At 34.7% G+C, this 26,037-nt stretch overlaps 1 protein-coding gene across 2 annotated transcripts in view; it reads right to left on the reverse strand.

The window, feature by feature from the left end:
- The window catches only part of PKHD1 (PKHD1 ciliary IPT domain containing fibrocystin/polyductin), a 770,507-nt gene that overhangs the window by 63,896 nt on the left and 680,574 nt on the right, over positions 1-26,037 (reverse strand). For both annotated transcript variants that reach the window (XM_007484081.2, XM_016431130.2), the window contains exon 61: positions 7,033-8,044. In XM_007484081.2, coding sequence (XP_007484143.2) covers positions 7,033-8,044 — 1,012 coding nt within the window. The remainder of the gene's footprint in view (positions 1-7,032; positions 8,045-26,037) is intronic.

Consider the following 26,037-nt stretch of genomic DNA (forward strand, 5'->3'; position numbering starts at 1 on the left):
CATGTCTTCTTGATTCCAAGTCCATTACTCTTGATAAATATATACGTAGCTGTACATAGAACTAAGTAATAATAAGAACTCTATACATATGCATATGTGCATAAGTATATATATATTTATATATATAAGCGTGTATCTGAATTCCTATGATTTTATTGTAGGGAATTCACTCTGGAAGCCCTGTTCTCTAACATAGCTCTAAACTTAGATGATTGTTTCAAAGGTTAAATTATTAAATAATTAGATTAAGGCCACACTTAATATCAAATAGTAGGAATTAATGAGCCTATATGTGCATGAACACACACATACAGACACACACATTTTAATATTTCTTATGACAAAATGTTTTTCTCTCAACAATTCTATGCAAAGTGTCTCTGGAATCCCCAGGGATCTTAGTCTTGTCTTTTATCTATTACTCCACATTGCTTTGGTGTCTATATACCTCTGTATCAATCTCCATTTATTTCTTTTCTACCTGCCTATCTATCAATCTCTCTGTCTCTCACTCTATTTGTCTGTCTGTCTGTCTGTCTCACACACACAGGGAACTTACTCTAACTTTTTTTTATTATTTTCTTAGGACATAAGATTAATGACAATCCTTTCTCTGTTACTTAATTTCCTTTCACAGACATAAATCTAAAATAAAGTACAAATGTCTCAATTTTACCTTAAGACCCTTTGCAATCTGGTTCTAGTGGATCTTTCTAGCTGTCTATCACCCTATTCCCCTTAGACATGTATTAACTGTGTGACCCTGTATAGTCACTTAACCTTTTTCAGCCTCAGTTTCTTTATCTGTAAAAATAGAATAATAATAGCACCTAACCCATAGGGTTTTTATGACAATCAAATGACAATGTATGAAAAGCACTTTGCAAATCTTAAAGCTCTGCATTGTTATTATTGTTATACTTTTATTGTATAATATCTATTCTAATCCAGTGGTTCTCATAATATGAATAGCAAACCCCTAGGGGTGGGGAGAATACATATGTGTAACATAATTTATAATTTTGATTTTTATTGGGCTACAATTATATGTATGTACATATAATGAATGTAACTACTATCAATTTGTATCTATTTTTTAATGTTAAAAATGCTCAAAACTTGAAAATGTTACAAACTAGACAAGTAGCTAGTTCCTGAATTTATCTTTTCTCCTTTCCATCTCATTTAAAGCCATCCCCTCATATGGAATCAATCAATCAGCAATTATTACTTTTGTCAGTCACTTAACGAATTTTCTCCATTTTCCATGAAGTCTTTTTTGGACCTTTCATTGATTCCTTTCCTTCCCCAAAATTTTCTAGAGTATCTTATTTGCATTGTTTCTTGATCCCTATCATAATCTATTTGTGCTACTTTTATTTGTATGCATGTCATAAGCCTACAAATGATAAGCTCCTTGGGTGAAGGGATTGTCATTTTGCAGATTTCTATCCTCAGTACCAATTACAATGTCCTGAGCTTTATAGTCATTTAAGTGATGAATTATATTAATCCATTAATGTATGATAACCAGGACACTTAATTACATCAATTTTGTAGATGGGGAGCTGAAATTCTGTTTGGTCATCTCTTTCTTCTTTTAGACAGGCAGCTGCTTAGGTGGCAGTGTATTCCACTAATGTACAATCTTGAACAGAACTACTAAGGGCTCCTCTCCTGGTTTTAATTGTATTGAATCCTGGATCCATTAGAGATGTTAGCATAAAAGTAATTACTATCCATTAAATATTAATTGATTATTTATTAACAGCAACTTCAATGAGATGAGAAAAGGGTATAGCCTAATTGAATGGAGCACTCATTATCTAAAATACATTTAGTAAAATATCTCAGACCCTAAATATTATTATTTAACTTTGTCTTTTATCAACAAAGATATAATGGACCTGATATCTGAAAGACATGTGGTTTGTTTATTTCTTTAGTAGTGGTGATGACTTTTATGAAGCTACTCATATTCTTTTGGACAGATAGAAAAAATATAATATGTGTAAAATATATAATATATATACATAAAACTATCCACATTCTCTCATCCAAATAGAAGATATGGATAACTGTGTATATGTATCTATAAGTACATATACATATACATACATGCATAAATATAGTCAAATATGCTCTTTGGGTCTCATCTTCCCTTATCCAGCATTATTTCTCCCAACTAGGGACCTGAGGAAGCAACTTTGTAAGCTAAGAGCTTGAGGGGAACCTCTTTCACTCACTTATTCATCCATTTATTCAGCTTGAGTGCCATTTCAATGAATTAACCAGTAATTCAAGCCTAATCAAGTTACTTGGTATTTATTAATTATATACCAAGTATGGTGCTAGGTCCTGGGCATACAAAGACAAAAATGGAACAGTTCTTGTCCTCACTTAGCCTACATTCTACATGAAGTCTATCTTGCCCTCTCTCCCTACCACCATCTTGCCCCACTTTTCTCTGCTTATGTTTTGTATTTTCCTCTTTCTAGTGAACTGAAATCACATTCTCCAAATTTTCCAGTGACTTCTTTGTTTCCAAATTCCATGGAGATGTTCTCTCTTGGTTCTCCTCCTACTAACCTGATGATATCTTGCTCTTGGTCTCTTTCTGAATTTACAATTTTTAGGTAGAGTGATAGATAAATATAGGCATAGATATATGATTTTGAACCTAAATATAACCCATAAAGACTTTGCATATTCATAGAAAAACAAAGCAGAGGCCCATATATGAAAATGACTCTCTGTTTCTTTATATTTGCTTTTAAAATATTTATATAATGATTCCATATATGATTTTCAAGACTGTACTTCTTAATTATACTTCCTTCTAAACTTTATTTTGTTCCTATGCATTTTTAAAATGTTTCCATGGCCCTTTACCTCTGACAATTGATTTCTAATCTACCTCTCACATATTCTCCCCCAATTCAATTAAAAAATCAAAATAAAATGGGAAATTTTTCAATAAATAAGCATAGTCAAGCAAAAGACATTGGCTCAATAACAATGTCAATGTTTATCTCTTTCTGAATCTTTAGATCATCAAACTTGGTCGGGAGGTGTTTATCATGTTTCATTATATTAACTCTGGAACCCTGATTGGTCATTTCATTGATTAGAATTCTAAAATCTTTCAAAGCTGTTTTTCCTTTACAACTTTTCTGTTCTTATATACATTGTTTTTGTAGCTCTACTCAGTACAATGAATCATTTCATACTACCCAGTTTTTACTGAAATCATCTTTATAGTATAATATTTCTATACTACAATTTGTTCAGCCATTCATACACATTTATATATACAAACACACATATATGCATACCTGTAAGTATATATGTGCTTACATTTTACATGTATTAAACATATTGTGTTTACATATGTATATATCTATGTGCATTTCTTTATCTATATATCTGTTGTTATTTATTTATGTCTGACTCTTCATCATCCCATAGACCATACTCTCCATGGGTTTTCTTGGCACTGATAATGGAGTGGTTTCCCATATTCTTCAGTGTAGATTAAGGCAAACAGAGATTAAATGACTTGCCCAGGGTCACACAACTAGGAAGTGACTGAGGCCAAATTTGAAATGAGGTCCTCTTTACTCCAGCTCTAGTATTCTATCCATTGAGTCTCTATTATATATAAGAGATGCTAGGATAGATTTTGGGAAAAAGAATAAGGTAACAGATTAAGTATGCAGAAGTGAACAAAATGCTGGAAGCCAGAACAACCACTGGAATCTGGGGGTTAGAATCTTGGAAGCTTAACTATGATCTGGGAGTTGGATCCTGACTCTGGTATCAAAAGCATCTCCAGGACCCATTTCAGAGCAACTAAAGAATTCTGGTTTATTCCAGTGAGGAAACTAGCAAGATCCAGATAGTCCTCAAAACTGTGACACTGCTGCTACTCCGAAGAAACTGAAGAGCAAGAAAGGGTGGACCAGAACTGCTTAATTTACCCTTGAAGAGCCTTTGACCTTGGCAGGGTAGATTTGGCCACACCCTGAATCTGACTTCTCCTCTATGCTGATTCTAATCTAGAGACTATTTCTTTTGTGGGTTTAGCCTAGAAATTGGATCAGATAGCAAGGGGACATTAAGATCAGAGAGTGCAGATAGTACCTCAGCTCAGCCAAGGATAGAAGATACCCAGGGAAGGGTCAGATTTTTTTGGGGGGAAAAGATGGAATTTATTAGTTGATAGGGAATAAACCTCAATCCACCTTCCTAATCCTTTCTTTGATTACAATATTGAATAAACCTTGTTACCTGAAGACATCTCAGTCAGATTTGATTACAACTGGCCTGAGGCAGAGAGAGAAGCCATTTTTGCTCTCTGGCCCTAGAGTAAACGCTTTCCCAGACTAGGTTAAGCAAAAATCTAGTCAACCAATATATGCCTTCTTTTAAGGTGTTTGACTCATCTCATTCAGAGAAATTAAGCAGCATTTGAAATAAAGGCATAACTACTTGGTTAACAACATAAAGCTGATTTAAAGGATATAAGTTGATAGAACATGGATTGAATGAACATCAATATCAGTTGACAACACATAGACTTCTCTTAGAAATTCATGGAATGCATACTGTCCCTTAAACCTGAAACTAACTATATTAAAAAAAAAAAAGCTTACCCTAACTTGGTTTCTGAGAAAGTCATTGATAGATTATTATTTATAAATTTTGAATTACATAGCTATCCCAATAGTGTTTTCAAATTTGACCTTTGAAAGGTTTGTACCTAAAAGCTCTATTTACTTTAAAATGAGGAAAGGTTCATAATTTCCAATAGGACATGTACGATTGTACATTTTGACATTAAAATTGTTGAATAATCAGTGTTTGAAGACTATTCTCCATTGAGCTTTTAATATATTTTTCAACCAGTAAAAATATGAAGACAAGTATACTTTTCAATATAAAATAAATAACTGGAAGGATAAACAGGCTGTTGCAAATCTGTACATGATAATGTAAATGAATGTCAGTTTTTTGCTTTGTGTATGCCATCTTTAAAAAGACTGAAGACAAACTCTAAGAGTCCTTAGTAATTAATAAAGTTTTCTTTTTGGAAATACAAATGTTTGAAAGATATTTTTATATGGTTTCACTTCTTTGCAAAATGAGCCTAAGCCCTTAGGAAATAAAAAGTGCTAGTCTATTTTTCAATATTTTCCTATATTCTTCCCCTTTTTTATTACTGTAAAAGATGAAAACAAAATTTTGCTTTGTGATAACATATGTATACAGAAAATTTGCATGCATATATATCATATGTGTAATAATATATCTGTATGTATATAAGAAGTTAAATGTAAGGGGATATCCAACATATATATATATATATACATATATATTTGAATATATATTATGTATTATATGTATAATGGGCATTCTCATACATTCAACTTAGTTTTTTTTTCTCCCTCCCCACCACACTTAATCACTTCTTCCAGATTAGAAAGTTTAAGTTGCTGGAAGCTATTCCCTTCCCCTTAGTATTCTCCTTTTTTGTATTACAGTTTTCAGGGAGTTTAGTGATTTTAAAATTATCTTCTTTTGACATTTTTCCCAGGTCAGTTGTTTTTTTATGTTAGATATCTTACATTTATTTTTTCCTCAATCTTTTGGTTTTACATGTGTGCATGTGTATGTGTATATATATATATGTATATATATATATGTATATATCTATCAATAGATTTATTTATTGCTATCTTGTAGAGTCATTGATTTCTGTTTGATCTATTCTAGTTTCCAAAGTACATTACTTGAGTAAGGTTTATGATTTTATGTTCTAAGTACTTTATTCTCTTTTTATCCAGAGCTTTTATTTTAATTTTTTAATCTCTCACATCATTTCTTCTAGGTAGTCATGTAGTCCTTGTAGAAAACTTGTCTTTTCCCTTCAGTTATTGCTTAAAGTTTTTACATAGTTAATGGCTCCTTGTTTTAGAACATTTCTAGATTTTATACACATAAATACATATAGATTACATATATCAAATATATTTCATGTATATTTCACACACATTTTATATATGCATATACTGTGTGTATGTCACCCACGTATATGTATATATGTGCATATATTTCTATCTATATGTGAATGTGAAAGAAATAATCACAAAATCTGTTTAGAATAACCCAAAGAGAACAGAACAAGAATGGTGTACACACTAGCTACAGCTATTTTTTTAAATAAAAAATTGGGGAAAAGATGGAAGTAGCAAGAAATCCAGAAAATCTAGAGAACACAAATAAAAATGTTATTTTGTTATTAAGTCAATTAGTTTTATCATGTTAAATGCTATAGAATTTTTAAAGGTTTTCCTGCTTTGAACCTCTATCTGACTGTGACTATTGATCATAGTTTGATTTTTGAAACTAATTTTTATAATTGGGTGTGGTATAGTTGGGCTGATGATTTAGTAGGACCAGACCAACAATTTAATTTATGCAGGGGAACTTCTTTCATGGAAACTCCCTCTACTAATATAGATCAATACCTCCTTGGTCATTTATAAACCTAAAGCTGAGTAGGGCACTGAGAAGTTAAGTGATTTACCCATCATCACATGGCTAATATTAATCATATGTGGGACTTCAGAGATTTCCTGACCCGATTCTGGTCATATACCATGCCTTTCTTAAGTTTTTCATTTAAAATTTAAAATCTGATATAAAATTATTTAAAAATTAACTCAAACTCCTTTTTAAATGTGAACTAAAATTTTAAATGGGAAATCCTCAAATGGACTTTTTCTCTCATTTTTCTTGGCTACTGTCTCTAACCTGAGGATGATAAAAAAATCAAATATGAATAAGAACCTGCATAATTATTTAAATTCTTATTCTGACTTAAAGTAAAATTTTAGCTGTGTGAGGCAGTACAAATAGCTTAATTTCTCCATATTTCAGTTTCCCCATCTATAATCCCAAACCAATAAGTTTTGACTGAATTTGCCACCAAAACCCATGATGACAGCTTTTACTTGAGCAAACACTTACCCAGAAGTAAATACTCCAGCTGACTGACTGATCAGCAGGGCTTCAACTGGCATATTGAGAGCTTCCTGAAGCTCCCCAGTCTGTTGAGAAGTGATAATCCGGTGAACTAAACACTGCAATCCATCAGTGGATAAGGAGGAAGCCACTTTGGCATTTCCTATGCCTGACAAATCACCAATTTCAATGACCACCACTTTTGAAATGGTTTCTGAGAAAGTTGATGGTGGTACCCACATTTTCATCTTCCTCATGAAGTTTCTATGCTGACCCAGTCTATGACAATTAGTACAAGGGGTCCCAGAGGGGCAGTGGTGTTTCCTTTTGGCCACACCATCAGCAAAGGCCTTTAAGATTCTTTCACCACCTGGCAATATATGAACAATTCTTATATGGTCTTGGCCAATCTGTAAGAAATGAGCCAATCTTTGATCAATGGCTGGTTCCCAGTCTTCTAGAGCACTTGATAATGTCACAGTGAAGGCTACATAGATAGAAATTGCAGATTGCACCTCAACAGGCTCATCCCCTTGCAGAAGGATATACAAGAGATTATCCATGAAACTGAAATGATTGGTTCCAGTAGCCCCATTCTCTTGCCAAGAATCTGATAGAACTGAAGTGGGGGGGATGAACTGTCCACGGAAGAAAACCCGAGGACTCTGAAGCTCAGGGTAGAACACAGCCAGAACTTTGGAAGACCTCTCACTCCCAATGAGATAAAAACGCATAGCTTGGGGAACCCCATTCACAAAGCAAATTTTGGTGAGTGAGTTGGTTGGTAAAAGAGAATAGAAAGCTGGTATAGATAAAGAAGCAGAGCAGGATGAGTGGGCAACTATGCTACTGAAGGTTTCCACAAAGCCACTTGTGACTGAAACTACTGAAGATGGAATTTTCTTCCCTGGAGCAATGGTGATATTGTCAAGAATTAGAAGTATATAGTCCATCTGTTTGCACACGAAGCTTTGCATCGATGGTCTATAGGTACATTTCCGGTCTTCTCTAAATATACCTAGAATATAACAATAATAATAAACAAGTGAGAATATTAGCTACCATTTCCTACTATAACAAACACTTATGAATGGCTTTATGCATGTATGTGTGTATGTATGTGTGTGTGTGTGTGTGTGTGTGTGTGTGTGTGTGTGTGTGTTGTCTATAACCATCCATTGTGTACTAATGAAACAAGGGGGCATTTGACATGGTCTCTTTCCCTATGGGATTTATAAAATCTATCTGGGGAAATAGCATATGTGTGTGTATGTACACAAACTCGTCCCCTTTTCCCCCACTCCCCCATTTCTTCTACTCCCATATTGCCTTTCTTTTTTTCCCCCTTTTCCTAATCAATGGGTTCACCAAAGTATATTTCCAAATCTCAACTGTTTTTTTGGTTATTGAAAGTGAAAATGCTTCTATGATCCTTCCTTGTGAATATAAACAGGTATGCATTTATGAGTATGTGCCTACATATATGTTCATATGTACATATATATATACCTAGATTCACAATAGGAAACAATGTATATGTCGTCAACATTAGAGAGAGAATACAGAATCACAGACTTTGATAACTACAAGAGGCTTCAGTGGCTAAGAAGTCTAATTCTCCAACTCATCTGAGAGGAAACACCATGATAATACATATGATCCAGGCTTTGCTAAATATTCTTTAATGAGTGAGAATGTATTACCTCTTGTAGTAGCCCATATGGGTAACTCTAATTAAGATTTTTCCAACCTTAATCTTGAACTGGCTTTTTTGAAACTTTCCCTCATCGATCCTGGCTCTGCCCTCCTGAACTAAACAAAACAACTCTAATCTTTTCTTCACATGGTAGACCTTCAAAATCTTCAAGATAGCTATCATTATTCTCTTCTTCAGGCTAAACATGACCAATTCCTTCAATTGATCTTTACAGGACATGAAATTGAGACCCTTCAAGACCTTTTTTTACCCTGGTTGGCCAAAAGATTTATATAATGTCCTTAAACTATCATGCCTAAAACTGAACAAAATATTCCAGTTTGGACAGTGCTGAGTACAAAAGGGCTATCACCTCTTTGTTCTTGGAAACAATATTTCTCAATGTAGCTCAAGAGCATACTAGCTTCTTTGATTGCCAGATCTTATTACTGATTAAGATAATATATGTAAAGTTATATACAAAGCTTTAAAGCACAATATAACTTTATGATAATTATTAATAAAACCTCTATATCTTTTAGTTGTTTTGTCATTTCAGTCATGCCCAATGCTTCATAACCTTATTTGGAGTTTTCTTAGCAAAGATCGTAGAGTGATTTGCATTTCATTTTACAGTTCATTTTACAGAAAAGGAAACCAAGGCAAAAGAATTAAGTGACTTATTTAGGGTCACATAACTAGTAAGTGCTAGAGGTCACATTTGAACTCAGGAAGATGAGTCTTCCTTACTCCAGGACCAAACACTTTACCATATTGTACTGCTTAACTGTGTAATCATGATTCTTTCTTGTACTTATGAAATTGATTTCTGCTCCAAGTGTAAGACTTAATACATAAATACAAATATAAGACCAATGCATTTGTATTTATGTGCATTTATAAATTATCATATTGAGTAATAAATGAGTGTTATATAAAGGAGAATAAGTGCAACACTTGGAGGATTTGAAGAATATATATAGGTCATAGACAACTAAGGGAGAAATTGGAGGTTATTCTAATTAGGGGAATAAAGGAGAGGATATATATAAATAAATAAAGTCTCTCCAGTGGGAGACTGGACCTATGATTTCATAAGAATTGCTGTGTGTGGAATGTCAGTCAGGCACCTTCTCTGCAAGTTATAGCCTTAGAAAACTCCTGAGGGCACTGAGTTTCATTGACTTGCCCAGAGTTACACAGTAAGGCCTTGTTAGAAGTAGGATATTCCAAAAGTCCAGAGGTGAAAATACAAGATATATTCTGTTCACAATCTTTCTGGTTTCTAAAAAGGAATAACAGAAAATGAAAATTGGAGGCATGATCACAGATTTTGATATAGAAATGAACTTGGAGGTCATTGAATGAAAACATTTTATTTTATAGCTGAAGAAACTGAGGCATTAAGTAGTTAAGTAATTTACTAAAAATTCCAAAACTATTTAGAATTAGAGGTAGGATATGAATTCAGGACTTCCTGATTATAAGATCACCATTCACTATACCATCTTGCAAGACTATGAGCCAATACAACCTCCTCATATTCCAGTTTTTCCTCAGATGTTAGGGATAGACAAATCATTTGGGAATGTTACTTCTAATTAAGGATGTTATTCAGTAATGCATAGAACTGGGGTGAGACTATATGATGGGAAAATTAAAAGAGATAAAAAATAGCATTTCAAATTACTCTGCTTCTGTAACCAGCCTTTTATAAGTAATAATTACTACCTCTCCAAAGTTATCTTTGGAGCCTCTAAATTTATTGACAATAGCCCAACTGTTCTTGATCTTTTTTTCTGAATTCACAGAAACATTTCTCTTTCACTGGAGAAAAGACAAAAGACTGTCACTAACTAAGAAGTGAAACTTTTTACCTTCAATATCTTCATATCTTCCCATATGGATCTACTAAGACAAATTCACAAGTGATGAGAAAAGGTTCACCAAAGTAATCCAGCAAACAATAACAGAGTTTAGTTAGTCACTCTTATAGGAAATTCCATCCTTGGATAACTGAATCATAGAATCTCAGGGTTAAAAAGGACCTGAGGTGATAGGTAGTCTAATTTGTACTACATTCCCCCCAAATAGACAATTGGCCTCTATTCCAAAATCAAACTATACAGCTCATTCTACTTAGTGTATACTTCTTAATTATATATTTTTTTCATTTAACAAAATTCAAATTTCTCTCTTTCCCACTGTTAAAGGGAAAGGAGGGAAACCCCTGGAGTGATGATATAATGGTTAGTCAGAATGTGCTGGTGAGCTAACCCCAGAAAGTCAATGGCTACCCCCTGTCCTTGATTGAGTAAGGTGGAGGCACAGGTAAATGCAGAAGTCTTGTACCAGATCACGGAACACCACAGGAGTGGACATGATGGCTGGTTGGGTAATTTTGTGAAACCTAACCCCCCTGGATGCCCTTCTGGTCAAACCCCTTGGAGGAAGATCAATGACTTTCAATCCAGTATTTGGCTCAACCTGTATCTAATAGAGATCTCTCCTCTCTCCCACATCAAAAGCCTCCACCCACTAAACTTCCTTCTTCTTCCCTTTAAAGATCTGACTGCGAATTATGAACAACAGCTATTTATTTGGGATAGGATAACAAGGGTGAGGTGAGGGAAGAGGTCAAACAGGGGTTCCCTAGGCTAAAAGCACAGACTGATGGTGGGTCCTTTTGGCTTTGGCCAACAACCAGGACTGGCCTGGAAGCCTTCTCTGTCTTCTTGATTCTCCTATGCTGGCTAACCTAATCTAATATTAAAAAAGCAACAAATGTCTTTACGTGTAGCTGGAACAGAGGGAGATGTTTCAGGGTTCAGGACTGACTCAGCCTGTCCTTCAAGGTAAAACCCTCTCAGGCAGTTGAATGTCTAGTCAGTCCACACTGGTCTTGAATTAACAGAGAGACAGGATCAGTAAACAGTCACTGTGGGCATCGGTTATGATTGGGAAATCCTCAGGAAATGAAGGCTTTCCAATCCTGAAGTGGGAATGGGAGTTATTTCACTCCAGGGTTCAGAACTGAACTGAACTTAGAATTTGCTGGTCTCCCAAAAGTCCCTGACCCCGAACATTCCAACTGCCCCTGTCTGTCACCTCTGTTCTCCAGCATTCCATCTCAACTCAGTGTAAAATCTTCCCTTTCACACCCAAGTCCCATATCCCATCACTGAACAAAAAAAAAGAAGAAAGAAGATTGGTGACAAATAAATAGGAAGATAAGTAAAACAAATTACTTCATTGGTCCCTCCACCTTCAAAATGTCTTATTTGGCACCCTAAGTCTGTCATATATCTTCTCTGGAGGTGGATAAAATTTTGATCACTGACTCTCAGGAATAAAATCATGGCTAGTTATTGCATTGATCAGAATTCTTAGGGAATTCAAAGTTGTTCATTTTATATTGTATCAGTTAATAAAAATGTTCCCATGAATATGAAATTTTCCCTTTCATCATTTCATATAGCACAATAGTATTATATAATGTTCAGAGGCCATAATTTGTTTGGCTCTTCTCAAATGCTCTCAACTTAATGAACTATATAATAACTTAATGTATTTCCACCTGTTAGGTGGAAAGAGAGAGAGTCAGCTGCTATAAATACTTTTGAACCCAAAGGATCCTTTTCTTGTTTCTTTGATCTCTTTGGAATATAAGCATAGTAATGATAGCACTAGGTCAAAGGGTATGAAACATTTAAATTCTGCATCCATTTGGATGAGAAAAGTGGAAATACATTTCTTTATGTTCTCACCACTGTAGCAGGAAAAAAAAAGGGGGGGGGGGAGACATTGATATTACCAAAGGATCTGTGATTATATCACCATGAGGGATTTCCTAATCTGGGAATTCCTTCAGCATCAAAGTTTGTATCTTATCCATGACTTTGTAAACAAGTTCAGTGGAGTTGCCTAGGGCAAATAGATGAAAAAGTGTCTTACCTAGGGTTAAACAGTTTATAAATGGTATGAGTAATAATTGTAGTAGTACCAGTAGTGATTTTTTAAAAAATTTTAGGTTGTACATGTGCTATTTTACAATACATATAATTTAAAAGGAAATGTGGTGTAAAGGTTGTTAGCAGATAAATACATGTCCATAAAAGAAGCTGGGCCAGTCACAATGTAAGAAAAAAAAAAGAATAACCAATGAATTACCCATTTGCAAAAATATTATCCATATAATACCAAGTTTTGCATGTTTCAGACTTTGATATAATTAGCACAATTTCAGTCACAAACTAGAAAATTTGGAAGATCCTATCATCTCTAAAAGTCTATCTTCTATTTGGATTCTAGGTTGAACATAGTCTGTAATAGTGACAAACACCTTGGGCAAGCATAGGTCTTCCTATTTTATGTTTCATTTGATAACAAGGAGGTAAAGAGTCATTGAAAAACTCATCTCTGTTGTCGCATCTTCAAGGAATCATGTTTGATTTTACATATATATGGGAGATACCTTGGTAGATAACAGAATTTAACATGAAATTTTGTTCTTATTAATCAAATGATTGCTTATGGCCAATAAAACAAAAATGATGTAATGCTACATATGCTACACTATTCAATGTTATAGTAAAAGCTTGTTAGAAAGCTTTTTGCAAAAGCTTGCTCATTATACTCATATAACTTCATCAACAATGCCTTCAATGAACCTGTGGATTATTTTTATAACAATTTTGTAGAGATAGGAAAGTATGAATGTTACCTAATAATAATGTTATGAATCTAGTCTTCCAGGAATAAAAAAAAATATTAAGTACCTCTCTTTAGCATATATCACTTCTGAATATTGCACTAATATCTTCACAATCAAGTCATTCCTTTTATTATGGACTATTGATCAATTATCTTTTGTCCTTGATATGGTTCAATCACCATAAGTAGGATATGGGATACATGGATTCTCTGTCTCTAACAAGCTGTGTAATAATAGACCATTTAACCTTTCAAAGAACCAATTTCCTTATCTCAAAAATAATAGAGTTCCTCAGTGAGGCCAGAGGTTGTCTTGTAATTTTTATTCTACAATGTGTATAACATAGTTCCATGAATACTATGGTACTCAATAAATACTGATTTATCTAGGTTTTTTTCAGCTCCAAAATCCTATGATTCTAATATTATCTAATATTCATTTCCAGTTTAACCCCTAGCTTTTAGGTATCTTTGTTGTACAGCTTACTTGAACTTGAATTTCACTTAAAAAATATAGGTCTTTCCAACTAAGTACATTGTAATTTTTTTTCTTTTATTTACCTCACATTATGAAGGAATTATTACATGTAAGATTAGCCAATAAACATATATTAAGCACCCATTCTTTATAAAACATCTTTATAAAACATATAAAACATTTATAAAAACATTGTTTCTAAGTACTGAAAGTTAAAAAATAGCCCCCCCTCCCCCGCTTTTAAAGAACTCATTCTAGTGGGGGAGATACCACTCAAACAACTATGTATAAATATATATTATAGATATTTTGGTGACGTGACAAGAAATAAAATTAGGGGGTTGTATTTGAGGACCATCCATCCAGGTCTCCTCCAGCTCTGAAGTGCTAAAGTATGAAGTGTTTAATAACTAGCTTGTGAATTTGTTGAGTTAGATAATCAGTTTTTAGTACATAAGATATTCATCTAGTCGACATGAATCCAGTCTGGCTGCTAATATGATAGCTAGATTTATTCTCATTCCCACACATATTTTTGCTTTAGCTCTTCTGCACAAATCAGGTATATGTTTACTTTTCCCACAAAACTTCACACTATAATAAAACAGCATTTTCCTGGCTCTGGCACCATTTTTCTGATGCTAATGTAATCAGTGAACTAATTTTGTTACTAATTTATTGATGAACAAGTGAAGTTTGATGAATTAAAAATTATAGAGTATTGATGGTAACATATATAGTGGTCATGGCTATAGGTGGGCATTTTCCACAATGCTCTAGTCTCAGAGATCCTTACTTAGAAGAGGAAATTATCTGGACTATTATTTGACATAGAGCCTGTGAGTGAATACACCATGTGGTGATGATATCCAAGTAAGATTCTGATTGGATGAGGAACGCATACTATATAATAGGCTTAACAAAACATTGAAGACAAACTTGTGGAGAGAGTAGTGGAAGATGGTAATGGGAGAAAGAATCAGAAAATAAGATGCTTGTCTTCAATTTGTTGTTATTTACCATTTGATTCCTTTTATTAAATGCCCTTTGCTCTGAATTTGTATTTCACCTGGTATTTTGGGGGGTGGAGGAGGAAGCAGGGAACATAGATACAGTACTGGGGGCTCAAAACTTTGGATTAAAAGAGATGCTTACTTAAGCAGTATTTGAGAGTGGTAGCCTTAAAGAAAAGGTAATGTGATTAACAAAAAGTAGATCCTTCAAAATGCCAATTTTAGAGACAACAGTAATCATGTTGGTAATCAAACCATAAAATGTTTTAGTAATGAGTATTTTACATGCATAATTTCAGTGAAAGACGTAGATCTAAGTATTATTAGCTATTCATCAGGATAACTGAATCTGCATATTTGGTGACAACCAGTTAACTTTAATATTTAATGATGTCATTATAGAGACATGACAGTAAAGCCATAACCAACTTATATTTTCAAAATTGTTCAAAACTTCAGAGCACTAAATAGTCTGGACATACGTATAAAACAGTTGCTGATTGGTCAAGTTTATATAAATAAGTTAGAATACTAATTATTTTATAAACGAGTCTCTAAAAAATTATTAATACCTCGAAGAACAGTTTACCAATGCTAAACAAAAATTCTAAGCCTTCTATAGTTTTCATTTGCCTTTTTCCTATTAGAGTTAATTAGAAGAGGGGGAAAAAAAGAACCTGCTTGAGCAATGTATTTTGCTTCAACTCTAGTGCATAGAAGTTCTTCTTTATTTTGGCAGAGTACAGATGAGCAATATAGGCAAACTAAGTATCAACTCAATGTCTCAGGCAACATCTTCACCAGAACCCTCCCTGGCACTTGTCTCTTTATCTCTGTTTAGCTTTTCAGCTCTTTAGTTGTCTTTTAGAATTTCTTTTTTCTCCTTCCTCTCTTTTGGAAGAGGTTGAGTCCAGGATAGTTGTCGCTGGTTCTCTTCCTCTTATTAATGTCCTTTCTTTTCCTACTTCCCCAAATGGCCTTATCTGCCAGTCACAATTTCTGTGGTCTGCAATTCTGATCACTTTTAAATGAAACCCATGCTGGCCTTGGTAATCATAATGTCATTTACAATTTACCACCAAACACGTTTATTCAGTTAGTAGCACACTGGAGAAAGAGAACTCCATATGAACTCACCGCTGAAGGCCTAATCTGATTATTTCCTCATGAAAATCCAGGCAGGGGTGCTTGTAAGAGGGGCCAAGAGAAGAAGGGGAGAAAAAAAAAAAAGCTAGGTCTGGCCACAGCTGACTCTCATAATCAATGCGAATAGATAAGTGACACAGCCTGTCAGGGGGCAGCAGCCCAGTTGCCCTCAGGGCTTCCCTCTCAAAAAAGGCCAGAGTGGACAGGACTTAATAAATACTGAGTGACCACTGAATATTGACTTGACATATGCTATTTGCATTCAAGATGGACAATAACAGTGATAAAGTCCAGAAACTCTTTTCTAAATGGGGGAAATTAGATTAAACAGGTTGTATTTGTATTTGTGAGCAAGTGCACATGGGCACTGCCTTTGTATATATCTCTACCTTTTCACAGGCCTCAGATAATATACCTTACACTGTATTCTCCTTCCCCAACACTGGAAACCTTAGAAATAGCAACTGAAAATAGGTGTGGCATGTGCATGCATGCGTGTGTGTGTGTGTGTGTGTGTATGTGTGTGTCTATTACTCTGTGTGTGTATGTTTTAAAATACTCAGGTTGCTTCCAGGGTTCTGACAAATATTAACTTTGTGTCAATATTTGTCCTTCCTGTCGTGAAATGAGGATTTTCCACCTCATTTCACGTTTGAAAAGAAAATACGCCAAAGGGGTCGTCTTTACTCAGAAAAAAAAAATTAAAAAAATAAAACAACTCATATCCTTTATTTAGAAAAATGGATCAGAAGGGAAGAAAAAAAGTATTTTTAAAATAAATGTTTTGACTCAAAGGCACATAGAATCCTTCCATCTTCTCCTTTTCCACAAAAGAAAAAAAAAGTTATATGTTTAAAATTGAATGAAATACATCAACATTAATGATTTTTTTCCTTCAGGTTAACACCACCATTTCCCTTAGTAATTTTTTTAGCCATTTTATGATGGATTCTACAATTCATGGTAGAGTAAAATATAGGAGATTTTTGACAAAAACAAAATACATTACTATTCTCCTATTTTCAAGAAGAGAAAAGAAATCTTTTCCAATTTCTTCTGTCAAACCAGATTTACACTTCATTATTTCTAATTTAACAAAAATAAATGACCACAAGATAAAATAAAGTGAGGAAAGGTTGAATTTAACCCTATTTAGATATGCTGTCCTGTTGCCTCAGGCTATCAGGAATAAAAATTCAAGGTCTCCAAGCAGTCCTAAAATTGCAAAGGGAACAGTTGAAACCTCAAAATAAAAGTTCAAGGAAAATAAATTTTTGTTCTACTGGAAGCCTGGGATAGTGGAAATAATTACATTATTATAAAATACGATGAATGTAACTTCCATTTTTAATTATTGTTTTAAAATTTAAGAATAATGGTACATCAGAGATTTTCATCAGTAAGGGGAAGGTAGTTTTACACTAGAATGATGATAAATGTAAATAAAATATCAAACTCAAATAGCAAACTTTCTCATTTGGAAACTAGTCGTGGTGGCCTCTTAAGGGTTTTTGAGTGTTAATAATACACCAATCTTTATTTTAAATTCATAATAAAAAGAACCTTAATTTTAAAAGAGACAAAAGAAATACTTTGAAAAGTGGAAAGAGCAGCAGCTTTGGAGTCAGAAGTTTTTCAGTTATTTTTCAATCATGGCAACTCTTCTTGATCCCATTCATGATTTTCTTGACAAAGACACCACTGGAATACCTTTCCATTTCCTTCTCCAGCTCATTTTTCAGATGAGGAAACTGAGGCAAACAGGGTCAAGTGATTTGCCCAGAGTCACACAAGTAAGTATCTGAGGCTAGAATTGAACTTGGGAAGTTGAGTCTTCCTGATTCCACACCCAAGGCTCTTACCATAATACCATCGAGAAAAAGTCGGAGGACTTAGGTACAAACCTTGTCTCTAATACTTACTATGGGTGTAAGTTTCTAAGACTTTTGCAAGCATTTAGGAAGCGTGCTAGGTCTTAGGATAAGTAACAACCTCCCCATGTGCCTCATATTCCTCTTCTACAAAATGAGGGCATTGGACTAGAGGACCTCAGAGTCCCACTCAATTGTAAATCAATGGTCTTATGACTATATGTTACTATGTTATTATAAGAAAATTTGTTCTTGGGGATTTCTTATCTTTTAAGTGAAAGTAGAATGAATGAAAGAACAAATAGATGAATTAATGAATAAAGTATGTAATAAGTACCTGTTATGGGCAAAGCATTGTGCTAAGGACTGGGGATACAAATAGAATAGAAATAGTTCCTTCTCTTAAGTTGATTGTACAGAGAGGGACAACACACTTGGAAGGTTTCAATTGAAAGTAAGATTGAAAGGTCTCTTGGTCCTTAGGGAGCAACAGAAGAGAAGGTGGTAATGTTGTTGCTATTCAGTTGTTTCAGTTATGCACAATTTCTCATGACCACATTCAGCATTTTCTTGGCAAAGATATGAGAGTGACCTGCCACTTCATTCTCCAGTTCATTTGACAGATGAGGAAACTGAGACAAACAGGGTTAAATGACTTGCCCAGAGTCACAAAGCTACAAAGTTTCTGAGGCTGATTTGCATTCAGAAAGTTGAGTCTTTTTGACTCTAGGTCTAGTATGAGAGCCATTGCACTACCTAGTAGCCCTAATTTCTTCTTTAATGTCACAGTGCTGGAAGTGTATCCCTTTCTGATATGAGTTCTTTGACAGTGTCAAGGTTGTTGTTGACAAGACTTTCCTATGCAAGTAGTTAATATCTGAAGAATCAACACGATGTGGTTGGAATTCTGGTTCTGCACTCAGTATGTGAGATTTCTTGTAAACCATATAACTTCTTGGTTTCTTAATCTCTAAGTGGAGGGGATTAGACTAGAGTGTTAACATCTCTTCTAACTCTCAATGGCAATGCACTATGTACTGAACTTTCAAACTGATGTCTAAAAATCACCTAATGGCAAAGTATGACATTGCAGCAAAGCTCAATTAGTATATTTTAAATCCTTTGACAAATAAGGAGAGAGTCAATGATTTGGGAATTAGGAGATTGGAGTTAGGAACATGCCCCAAATTAGAAACTTTTCTGGGCTTTGTGATTCAATAGATGAGCCAGTGGGAAAGGGAAGATAATAGCATTAGCAAATTGATCAACTGGTAAGCATTTGTTAGGCACCTATTAGACTCCAGGAGCTCTGCTAAACTTTGGAGAAACAAAGGCACAAGGGAAATAGTTACCACATTCAAGTAGATCATGTGCAGATGGGGAAATTGCTATAAAGAAAAGAAAATGTTTACTAATAAAAAGTCCACTGCTAAGCAGGGAGTACAATTTATTCCAAGGTGTGCTAGTAAATAATTTTTAAAAATAATTAAAACAATGTTAACAACTATCTGGGGGGGGGGGGGTTAGGGAAGGTGTAGAAGAATCTATGCAGGACATGCCTTTAAATATTCTTTATAATTATTTTCACCATTACTTTCTTGAGTTTAAACAATGAGAAAAATAATGAATCAAACCCTGAGTTGTAACCTTTGCAGATTTTTGAGATGGATGGAATGCTAGGTTGGAGTCAAATTGGAGTCAACAAGACTCATCTTCTTGAGTTCAAATTTAGCCTCAGATACTTACTAACTATATGACCCTGGGCAAGTCACTTTACTCTGTTTTCATCACTTTCCTCCTCTGTAAAATGAGGTGGAAATGGAAACGACAAACTGCTGTAGTATCTTTGTTAAGAAAACCCCAGATGAGGTCAGGAAAAATTGGACCCAACCAAAACAACTAAACAACAATAATAGCAAATGTTCACACTGAAAATCTAACCAACAATTCTTCAAAGGTAGTTTTAGCTGTCCTTAGCACACCTCTCACTGACTCCCCAAAAGAATGGCACACTACTAAGATAATTCATCAGTCAACATGACACCAGAGCTGTTAGGGGCACTAGAATTTAATTCAATACTGTTTGGAAATTGTTTCTGTTGTTCAGAGATTTCTAGGGGAGCATAATTTTGCTTGTAAACTTGGATGAACACTATTCTAGTTCTCTATTTTTATTCTCTGAATGTTATGTAGAAACCAGGTCAGACTTTATGAGTTAATTATAGTGAGCTGCTAAACTTTCAACAAAAAATAAAAGCTTCTGAAGTTCTGGACTGCTGTTCCATGACTACTCTCTTCTTTTTTCTCCCTTTGAATCTCTAGCATAGTACAGTGCCTTTTCACTTAATAGGTACTTGGGGAAATTGTGTTCTGTCTCCACCTATAGAATTTAAATTCCTTGGAGACAGAGATTGTTTCACAATGTCTCTGTATCTTCCCTACCACATAGGCTTGTTGATTGCCTAGAACTGAATTGGATTAGATTAGACTTGTTCAGAAAGTTTCTACTCAAAGATTCTAACTCTGAGCAGAACCTCATGATCATATATACTCACAAAAACACTTAGTATCGGATTGGACCTAGTCACTTGTGTAGCACAACCTCCATCCGTTTATGGATACAGAAATTAAAACCTAGATAAGTTAAGTGTCACACAGATGCAAAGGGTAGAATCAAGGTTTGAATTTAGATCACAGAATCCTGGATCCTGGACCTAGAAGAGACCTAAGAGGTCACTGAATGCTCATCTACCCCTATTTTATAGATGAAGAAAATGAATTCTGTAGGAATTAAATTACTTGCCCAAGGTCATTGAGGTAGGCAGCAAGTGGCATCACTATTTTCCTTTCATGTCCTTGACTCCAAATCAGTGGTCTCTCCATTACTTCATAAAGTTTCTTAGTGAGGGATGAGATAAACCTTTGGAATGAGAATTCACTTCTCAAAAGAGATATTAAAAAAAATGGTAAAGATAGAAAACTAACCTTGACCATGAACATTCTCTTCTCATAAGAGATGCAAGAAAGGAGTAAAGACAAATGATATACCTATTCTTGGACATGAAAATTCACTTCTCAAAAGAGATAGACGAAGGATAAAGAGAAACAAGATACCTAATTGTAGACATGACCATTCACTTCTCACAAGAGATATGAGAAAGGAGTGAAGACAAACAGGATATCTCTTTACCTAATTAAAAAAAAATACACTGTAAAATTCATGGTGGGTTTCCTATTTAACTTTCCTTATTTCCTCCCTCAAGTTCTCATTCCCTTTATATCCTGTATTTAAAACCAACCACAAGCTTTTTCCCCATCCTCCCTCCTCCATCTCCCCCTTTTTTTCCTGCTAGTAAACTTTGTCTGCCAGCTTCAAACAAAGCGATTCTCATGGCTTAATTTAAAGGCAGGGGCAGCCAACAGCATTCTTTACAAATACAATTCCTGGCTCACCCCCTCCCTAGAATGATAAACCTATCACCTCTCCAGCCCTCGATTTGAAGCTAGAACGGTAATTTTGTCGGATGCCAGAACGAAAATGAATGTGGTTGTGCCATAGCCTGCTCTGAGCTGTGGATATAATGAGATTTGAATGGGAAGCCCCGGACACAATAAATCTGCGCCATATGTGACCATTTCCTGTGTCAGTTCCTTTCTCATAACCAGTGGAGGCTTCCCCCCCCCTCTTTTTTTTTTCCCTTTCATGACCCCACACCATGACTCTGAAATCTTTCATGGCTGCTTATGGGCCTCGGGCTTTTCCACAGCAGTTGCATAAATAAATGAGTTTGACAGCAAACATCATAACAGTTAGCAGTAATGTGTGTTCACCACAAGTGCCCATACTACTCACTGGAGAAATGGGAGAGGAAAGAGCTTGTTTTGTTACCGTAAACAAAAGTATATTCTTTTGACAAGTGGTGAAAGAATTAGTCAAATAAACTTGAAATCTATTCCTGACAATTATTGCCACTTCTGTCTACAGAGAGAAATGTTCCCACTCTTCACTAGCCTGGATTCACAGACAGGTCTTAGTGAGATAAATCATTCCTTGTCTTCATCAAAAATTAAAAAAAAAATCTCATATAAAAATCAGTGCTGGGAATAGGAAATTTAGGCCTCATCTCATTTTTACATCAGTTTCCTTTCACAAGCAAGAGCTGCCAAAATTTATGGGAACTCAGGTAGAGAAGAGAACATTTCCCAGGAAGCCTGTGGGTGGCACAGTCACTAGACATGCCATTTAAAGGAAAAGCAATATTTATTGTTGTTCAGTCATTTCAGTCACGTCTAACTCTTCCTGACCTGATTTGGGGGTTTTCTTGGCAAAGATACTGGAATGGTTTACCATTTTCTTCTCCAGTTTATTTAGGAATGAGTAACTGAGGCAAACAAAAGAGGTTAAATGACTTGCCCAGGATCATACAGCTAGTAACTGTCTGAGGCCAGATTTGAACTCTTGAAGACCTGATTCCAGGCCCAGCAGTCTATCCACTCTATCACCTAGCTCCCTCCTAAGAACAATATAGATATGACAATTAATGACAAGATTTGTTTCCCCGTAGTTGACAAGCTCTCAGGTTTCCTGAAGGTTCAGAATGTTTTCTTCCCATTCATATTTTCTTTATTTTAAACTTATATTAAGTATCTGCAGAAAGAAAAGAAAATAGCATTTGTTTCTAGGTATCCTCATAGATGAAATGAAGGGCAGTGTGGTTCAATGGAAAAAACATGGGGTTTGGAGTTGAAAGACCCGAGTTAAAATCTTGACTCTTTCATATACTTCTCATGTGACTTTAAACAAATCCCTTGAACTCTCTGGGCCTTACTTACTAGATGATTCTAAAATTCTTTCTAGCTTCAAATCTATCCTAGCTTTTAGGGTTCGATATATGCATTGATTTGGGGAACAAGCTAAAAAAAAATCAGGTTAAAAACAAACAGTAGCAAAACCATCTGATATAATTGCTTGCAAAGTCCTCCTAAATTCTACGCAGCATAAATTTTATATTGGTTACATAGATTCAGTTATAGGATGTTAACTGGGTAAAATGGTATGCGAAGAAGAGAAGTGTTGATTATATCCTACTAGAAAACATTCAGAACTTTCTTCATAATAATCTAATTCTGATGTGAATGGATATGCAAGGCAGTATGTTTAGTGGATAGAAAACCAGCCTCGGAGTAAGGAGGACCCTAATTATTTTCCTGCCCATGGTATAAACAAGTTGTGTGATCAAAGGCAAATAATTTAACTTTTCAGTTACTCAAGGCAAGCCTCTAAAGCTCTAAGTCACAAACTAGTTTCCAATATGTATCAGTAGAGAGCATTTTTTTGCATTGGAGATTCCCCACACTGATGAAATCACTGATATAGGACTACTGCCCTTTACTTCCCCTACTATACTCCTTGAAATGGAGAGAAGATACAGGGAAGAGAATTAATAAGCTATTTAGAAGAAAAAAGTAACAACATTTAGCATTGGTATAAATGTTAAATAAAAATAAACAAAATAAGATAAATAATAAGTAGAATGATAAATAATATTATTTTTTTTTCCTAAAGGAAAATCTTTGATTTCCTTCAAATCTTCCCTTTTCTCAAACTTCCCTATTTCTTCACCCAGAGTATAGCCGTCCATATGGTCATTCAGGTTTATCCTTGAGTACTCATTCTTCTTCACCCTACATGTGCCATAAGTTCCATTTCTACCTCTCTAGCCTCTCTACCATCTCTCCCCTTCTCTCCACTAAGATGGTCACTAACCTATTTCAGGCTCTCATCACCTCTTGCTTAGACTCTTATAATAGTCTCCTTATTGTTCTCTCTGTTCCTCGTCTCTCCCCTCTCCAATCAATCTAACATATAAGTGCCAAAGTGATATTTCTAAAAAGAAAGTTTAACCAATCATGTCACTATTGTCCTCAGTTAAGTTCCAGTGGCTCCCTGTAATATATAAGATCTAGTAGGCATACCCTTATTTCACATTTAAATCCCATTACTTTTATCTCCTTTACATACTCCCTCTAGTCAAGTGGTCACGATGTTCCCCAATGAGACACTTCATCTCACATCTCTGTTCCATTGTACTGGTTGTCCCCTATGTTTAGGATGTACTACCTTATCATGTCAGAATCCTTTATTCTTGTTCAGTAATTTAAGTTATGTCTGACTCTTTCTGATCATATTTGAGGTTTTCTTGACAAAGTTCCTACAGAATGTTTTACCATTTCCTTCTCCAGCTCATTTTACAGATGAGGAAACTGAGGAAAACAAGGTGAAGTGAACTCACTTCAGATAACAAGTTTTGAGGCTGGATTTGAACTCAGGAGGATGAGTCTTCCTGATGTCTAGTCCTGTACTCTATACATTTTACAACCTTACTTTCCTTTAAATCTCACTTCAAGCAAGACCTCCCACATGAATCCCTCATTTATTTTCTTCCCCACTTCCAATTTTCTACTGTGATACAAGATGTCTATAACTTTCTTCCCAAATTATATTTTATTTCTTTTATGAGAGGTAGTTTATAGTGCAGGTATAAGATAAGAAATAAGAAGGCCAGGGCTAACTTCCACTTCTCACAAATATTAACTTTGAGACCCTGGGTAAATTAATCTCTCATTACACTGGTCTTATCTCTAAAACATTAAGTTGGATATTGACCACTATAGAAGGAACTGACAGAGTCTGAATGCAGATTGAAGCATATTATTCTTTACTTTATTTCCTACATTGTTGTTTCTCTAGTTGAAGTGATTTGTGTCTTCTTTCACATGTTGAACAGGGAAATATGTATTGTATGATAACACATGTGCAATCTATATCATATTACCTGCCATCTTGGCGAAGGGAGAGTAGTGAGAGGGAGAGAACATGGATTGTAAAATGCCAGAAAATTCTTATTTTAAAGTTGTATTGATATGTAAAACTATTAAGTTAAAGAAAAGGAACTGACTTGCATTAGACCTATAAAATCAAAGATCCAGTCTCTACTCATATTTATTTTCCGTGTACTTTATTTGTACAAGTCTTTCACTATTTCATATAAACTCCTTAAGAGCAAGGATTCTTCTGTTTTTGCTTTTATATCCTCAATTCCAACCATTGTGCCTGGCATGTAATAGACACAATAAAAACTTGTTTCTTGATTAATTCTATTATGATTAAAATTATCTTGAGAGACTGATCTGGGGTAATACATGTCAGTTTATTGAATATATATATATGTGCATATATATATATGTATATATATAGGTATTAAAGTAGCATCATAACCAATAAAATGACAGATAGGTCTATAGTCCTCTCAAGTAATCACCCACCCAGAAGCTAGGTCAGAAATAGTTTTAGGAGCTCATTATTCAGTTCCTACCTTGAACATCCCAAGAAATTTCTAATTGGTGGATAGCTAATTAAAAGGGAGTCTATCAAACCATCCACCCCTTTATATCCCCACAGGTGGATGAGTCAGGTGCATTAAAAAGGAACCCTTCTCCTCTTCATTTATTAACCAATTTCTATTTTGAAAAAGGAAGATATTCTTTGGTATTCCTAAGGACAAAGAAAATGCAAAAAAACTTAGACTGGACAGAATCTTTGATTTAGATCCCAGACAGAAATAAACAATAATTCTAATATTCAGGAATTGATTTAAGGTCTTCCTAATCTAGAGCCCTGCCTGATATGAGAATTAATATATTAAATGAATAATAAATTCTCACAATTCATAACCATAATCATCATCATGTTCCTGATCAACTAACTTTTCATTTCCTCAATTTCTCCATCACTAAAATCTACATAATAATGTTTTCTACTACTAGCTTTATAGGAATGTTAATGTACTTTATGTAAAAATATTCTGATTTCTTGAGGAGATCTATACAACTTGATTAATCAGTTAACAATATTTAGTGAGTTCCTATTGTGTGCAAAGTAATATCGAAACTGTCTAGTCTTACTTTCTGTCCTGACTCCTGTCCCTACTTGTGTGTCTATTTTCTGTCTAAGTAGTCTTCATAGAGAAGAGGAAAAGAGGCCATACCAAACAGTCTTATGACTATGAACAGTGACTAAAAAAAAAAAAACAC

The sequence above is a fragment of the Monodelphis domestica genome, chromosome 2, assembly GCF_027887165.1.
Source record: "Monodelphis domestica isolate mMonDom1 chromosome 2, mMonDom1.pri, whole genome shotgun sequence".
Taxonomy (NCBI): Eukaryota; Metazoa; Chordata; class Mammalia; order Didelphimorphia; family Didelphidae; genus Monodelphis; species Monodelphis domestica.